The sequence below is a fragment of the Myotis brandtii genome, unplaced genomic scaffold, assembly GCF_000412655.1.
Source record: "Myotis brandtii unplaced genomic scaffold, ASM41265v1 scaffold187, whole genome shotgun sequence".
Taxonomy (NCBI): domain Eukaryota; kingdom Metazoa; phylum Chordata; class Mammalia; order Chiroptera; family Vespertilionidae; genus Myotis; species Myotis brandtii.
In genome coordinates, this window is record NW_005356944.1 from 469,353 (window position 1) to 474,920 (window position 5,568).

The following is a 5,568-nucleotide window of genomic DNA, read 5'->3' on the forward strand; positions in this document are numbered from 1 at the left end:
CGACATCCCGCCTGCCCGCCTGCCCGCCCGCCGTGCCCTTCTCAAGGTTGGCGGAAGTGGGGAGGCGAGAAGCGGCCTTGGCCCGAGGGTACTCGCGGACCAGACGGATCAGACGTCGCGGGAGTCGGGCCGGCATCCCCTGGGAGGTGTTCCTCCCCACTGGTCTCCCGGCCCATCCCTGGGGCCACTCCCCTGCCCCACCCCATTCCCTGGGCGCAGCTGGGGGGCGGAGCTGCCTCGGTGTCTGTGCGACCTGGTTCGGTGCCCAGTGTGCCCCCTTCTGACCTGCGGCCTCCAGAACAAGCCTGGTCCCCAGGCGTGGAGAGAGGCCTCCGCTGGCAGAGCACGCCTGGCGGGGCATGGCCAGGGCAGGCCCCAGGTGGCCAGGAGGGACAGGTAGAGCTAGAGTGGACTCGGGAATAGAGCCATCTGGAGAAATGTCAGCGAGGAGTTGAAGCCTCCCGACTGCAAGGGCAGAGCCCTGGGGACAGTGTGGCCCTAACTAGAGTGCCCCTCGGGTCCAGGTCTCCTCTCTCCCGCAGGCGCCCGGCTCCCAGCCTGATGCCCCTGGCCACCAGAAGAAAGGTAATAGTAGCAGCTTCGCACTGGCCAGCACTAAGGTGCGCTGTGTGCTCATCGTCTTGGTTAATCGCTGTTCTGTAAGGTGCAAACTCTTCCACCCATTTCACAGAAGTGGAAATTGAGGAAGTGGGGGTCCTGGGTTCTGGGTGAACCGGTTGGGAGGGCAGAAGTTGGGGCAGTGGAGGGAGGCTGTGACACGGGAACTAGGGAGCAGCTGCAGGAAGCCCAGTGGGGACGTAACCCTGATGCATCTGTCCCCAGTGGTGTCATGGATAGATGTGTACGCTCGTGCCACCTGCCAGCCGCGGGAGGTGGTGGTGCCCCTAACTTTGGAGCTCATGGGCACTGTGGCCAAACAACTGGTACCCAGCTGTGTGACTGTGCAGCGCTGTGGCGGCTGCTGCCCTGACGATGGCCTGGAATGCGTGCCCACTGGGCAGCACCAAGTCCGAATGCAGGTACTGGGGCAGGTGGGGTGTGCCTGGCTGGGGGTGGATGCTGGTGCTCGAGGCTGACGGGATGGCAGCCAGAGCCCTGGCAGGTGGGCAAGCCGTTCTCCCTCCTGCCCATGGAGTGTCCTCTTCTTCTCTTCCTCTATCTTTGTCTCTCTCTCTCTCCCTGTTCTCCCGAACACAGATCCTCATGATCCGGTATCCGAGCAGTCAGCTGGGGGAAATGTCCCTGGAAGAACACAGCCAGTGTGAATGCAGGTGCCAGCCAGGCCCACTTCTGAGCTTGCAGAGACCAGGCGTGGGGGGCGTGGGCGTGGTGGTACCCCGCCACGGGGACCAGGTTTCTGAGTGGAGCCGGGCATGCCTGGGGTCTGGGCAAGAGAGTAGGATGCTTGGCTTTCCTGATCCTCCTCCTCCTTGTTTCTGTCGGTCTCTCTTTCAGACCAAAAAAAAGGGAGAGTGCTGTGAAGCCAGACAGGTGAGTCTCTTGGGCTCCTGTTGAGGTGGGGTTGGAACCCAGGCCCAGTGCCCAGGATACAACGTGTGGGTGGGGCAAGGGCTGTGCAAGTGTGTCAGGAAGCTGTGGCCCACTCCCCTCTTTTTCCTCCCACTTGTGTCCCCCGCCCCCCTTTTCCTCTGCTCCCCAGTGTGTGTGCTCTGACCCAACCCCAGCTCCCTCCAGGGAAGACTCTTCCCGCCCCAGACATGTTGCTTCTCCTCCTAGGGCTGACACTCCCCACCACCATCCCCAGCCCCGCTCTGTTCCGGGCTGGGGCCCTGCCCCCGGAGCACACTCCCAAGCTGACATCACCCATCCCACTCCAGCCCCAGGCCCCTCTGCCCACGCTGTACCCAGCGCCACCAGCGCCCTGACCCCAGGACCTGCCGCTGCCGCTGCCGACGCCGCAGCTTCTTCCGTTGCCAAGGGCGGGGCTTAGAGCTCAACCCAGACACCTGCAGGTGAGGAGTTGTGGGGTGGCAGTTGTTTGGGAAGCCATCAAGGCCCTGCCCTGGAGCAGGTCCAGGGTGAGCCTGCCAGTGGGGTAAGAGCCAGGGAAGGGGAAGCTGTTGAATGGGTTGAACAAATATTTACCAAGTGTCTGCTGGCACTGGGATCAGCATAAACAAGCTCACATTCCAGGGCAGAAGCCCGGCACAAGGACACTGATGCCGGCAGAGGCCAGCAAGGCCTGTGGTCAGGCGCACCTGGCATCGTCTTTTGAGAGGTCAGAGATGTCCTGGAGGAGGTGCCGTCTGCCTGAAGTACACCTCAGACAGCTTTCCAGTTTGGGCGCTCTGGGCCTTCCCAGAAGCCACTCTGGTAGACATCTGTCCCACTTCATGGGCTCTGAGAGGCCAGGGGACATAGTGTAACCCTTGTTCACTCTCGTCGAGGGCTTCTCACGACCCATCCCTTGCAGAGTGAGGCCACGAGTGGGGTCACGTGGGCGAGGCCAGTTGGGGTGTCTTTGGAATGTTAGGAAAGAATGAGGTTCGCAGACGGTAACGGGATGAGTCCAGAGGAGCAGATGCTGAGCCGTGGCAGCATGAACAGAATCCCCTTCCTTTCCTCCTCAGGTGCCGGAAGCTGCGAAAGTGACACATTGCTTTTCAGACTCAGTGGGGCCACTTGCCTCACAGGCCACACTCCAGAGGGGGCCTAAAGGGCCTGGGCCTCTCCGAGGGCTTTCTGGCCATCTCTTGTCTCTGCAAGGCTGCCATCCAACATGGTGGGCAGAGTTGGATGAGACTTGGAGGCAGCAAGAGGGGTCGCGTACCAGCTTGGGAGAGAATGGGGTCCTGTTTCAGTGTTTAACCGCCCTGTGTAAGTGTGCGTCTTACAGCTGGCCCCTCCCTGCCCTTACTAAGAAGACCCTGATGCTCTGCAAATAATGGGAGTTGGGCTTTGGTATGAGAACTGTGACCCCCCGACCCTGATAAAAGAGATGGACAGAGCTATCCCTGCCTGTGTCACTGTTTGTCACTGTCCAGGCTGGCTGGTTCAAGCATGGATGTCTGTTACACTGCCTCCTAGGCCTAGAGCTTCTTACTCTATTCACTGTGCAGATGGAGTAAATGAGGCCCACGGTCCCACACCAAGTCACACTCAGAGCCCAGTCACGTATTCTTCACACTCATGTTGCTACTGCCAGTGCCTGCCCCCTGCTCTGGAGGGAGACGGCCTGTTATGGCCAGTGAATTTGAGGCGGGAAGCAGATCTGCTGAATGGCCTTGGGTGTCACCGCCCCTCTGTCCGAGCCTCAGCTTCCCACTTGTGCACATGGAGGACACATGATCACTGTGTTCCGGGCCCTTGGGCTGCAGGAAGGTTTGCGTATGTTTTGACATAACAGAAAAGAACACCCATCTCCCCTGCTGGGCAGCACTGTGTCTCCTGCTTTTTGCCCCCATGTAGCTTAACTCTAACGCTGTGCACCTGCCTTGTCCCCACCTCCCTGAATGGGAAGCACCAAAGGTCCGTGGCTGGTGGGCTTGGTTTGAGAGACGTCCCCCCGACCCCAATCCCCCGGTTTTCTCCACCTTCACCTCCCTTTCACCTTGGGTGCCCCTGCTTGGGACTCTCCTGACCTTTATCTGCCCCAGTCCAAGCTCACTGCCCAGCCTGCTGCCTACAGACTCCCCTGCTGCCTGGCGCTGAGTGGGGTGGTCCAAAGGCCAACTCGGTACAAATGGCTTTGCCCTGCTGAGGCAGGACCTTCAGGGAGAGGCCAATGCAAAGCACCCACCCTCGTGGTGTCAGGCTTTAGGGTGTGATAGCGATCTGGTTGGGCCCAAGGCAAAAGTGGGGTTAACCCAGAAGAGACAGTTCCTGAGTGATTAGTATCTTCATGTCATGATAGCCATGCCCTCGGTGAAAACGCCATAGCCCCATTGGGATGAGAGATGAGGGTTAGGGACCCAGGGCTACCATCTGCGTCCACTTGGCCTCACTGGACACGCACGATGCTTGGCACGCACCTCCTTGCTGAGTCCTCAATTCTGCGGTCAGCTCTGTGACTATCTTCCTTTTCATTTGATTAAATAGGCTGATTGACCTGGGGATCTGACCTCAAATCAGCTGTCTCCCTAACTCGGTAGGTTTAGCTGCCTGCTCGCAGCAGATTCGCTACTTAATGGAGATGTTTGCTGGGTACTGGGCGCCTGAAAGTAACAGCCACATCACTGCAGGCTGAGTCAGTGGTCAGTGGGCGACATGCAGAGGCAAGCCTGGACGCCGGGGTCGAGAAAGGAGAGAGCACCGGCTGTGGCCGCGCCTGGCGGTGGGCCCTGCAGGGTGGGTGACCCAGCCCGCGGCACAGGGACGCCAAACCCCGCTAGGCCAGGAACTTTGCTCAAGGTCAGAGTCGGTCAGAGACAGGCGGGCCCTGAGTTCAAACTCGCTCACTCTGAGGCCGAGTCTTTCCACAGCAACTAACTGGGAGCGGTGGGTCCCGAGGATCCCCCAGAGACGTCGCGGGCAAGGCTGGGGGCGACGCAAAATGGCGTCTCAAGACCCCCTCCAGGAACCGCGCCCCCTGACCTTAATCTCACCTCCACCGGAAGTGCCTGTGGTCCTTTCGGAAGTCACTTTCACCTAACCTTACGGACTACCGCTCCACAGGAAGTGACGAGAGTCACGTGGTGCTGGAGGGCGGGGCTAGGGCGATACCCTTCCCCGCGGGCGGGTGGCGGCGGGATTCGTGCGGCCCAATGAGGGCGGGCGGCGTGGCGGGCTGGTAGCTGCAATGACGCGCCTGCGCAGAGGCGGCGGCACGACGAGTTGACTCCGGGGGCGCGGCGAGGAGGTGAGCGGGGGCCACAGCCCGGGCTGAGGGAGCCGGGGTGTACGCGGGCAGGCTGGGTCAGGCCGGGGTCCCGAGTGTCAAGGAGGGCAGGGTACGAGGAACCTGGAGGCTGGTGCGGGAGCTGTCCGGGGATGCCGCAGGGGGAGGGCCCTCACGCCGCACGGGGCGGGGCCCCGGGAGTCGGGGCGGAACGTGGGACAGAAACGGGTGGGGCCTCTGAGCTGGTATCTGCGGGAGGCGGGACTCTGGGGCTGGGGGCGGGGCTAGGACTTGTGGGGGGCGGAGCCTGGACCTTGGAGGAGGAGCTGGAACAGGCGGAAGGCGGAGCTTCGGGTTTGGAGACGAAGGGGGACGAGGCCCTGGCGCTGGGGGCGGGGCTTCAGCCGGTGAGTGGCGTGGGTACAGTTCAGGAAAAGGGATCTAGTTCTGTCGAGGGTGGGGCTCCAGGGCTGGGGGCGGGACCACGCCCTCTAAAGGGTGGGGCCAAAGAGCCAAGCGCAGGGGTAGGCCCAGGTAATGGCCCGGGGCGTCCACGCGGGGGCGGTCTCCGTGGTGGCCGGGCCTGGGAGCGTGGTAGGCCGAGAACGCCCCCAGGAGAGGTGGTGTGGGTTGAGCGGGCTCGACGGTCACCCGACACGGGGCCAGTCTGGGTGCCCCGCAGACCCCCGAGAGCTCAGAGTTGGGGAGGCGCCCCGGGCGGAGGCACAGGGTGGGCCTGGGGGATCTCC

The 5,568-nt window shown here is 62.1% G+C and overlaps 2 protein-coding genes across 5 annotated transcripts in view; both read left to right on the forward strand.

Annotated features, from left to right (window-relative positions):
* The first annotated feature begins 359 nt into the window (after nt 1-359).
* On the forward strand, nt 360-2,993 carry VEGFB (vascular endothelial growth factor B). The gene is made up of 7 exons (XM_005864440.2): nt 360-368; nt 507-585; nt 844-1,040; nt 1,219-1,292; nt 1,477-1,512; nt 1,860-1,994; nt 2,613-2,993. The coding sequence occupies exons 1-7, from the start codon at nt 360-362 to the stop codon at nt 2,632-2,634; spliced, it is 552 nt and encodes a 183-aa protein (XP_005864502.1). The 3' UTR covers nt 2,635-2,993.
* A 1,696-nt stretch (nt 2,994-4,689) lies between these two features.
* FKBP2 (FK506 binding protein 2, 13kDa) overlaps nt 4,690-5,568 on the forward strand; it is a 3,175-nt gene continuing 2,296 nt past the window's right edge. The window contains exon 1 of one of the 4 annotated variants that reach the window (XM_005864181.2): nt 4,690-4,840. The gene's annotated coding sequence lies outside the window, so the exon portion shown is untranslated. The other 3 variants (XM_005864184.2, XM_005864182.2, XM_005864185.2) reach the window with 3 other exon arrangements.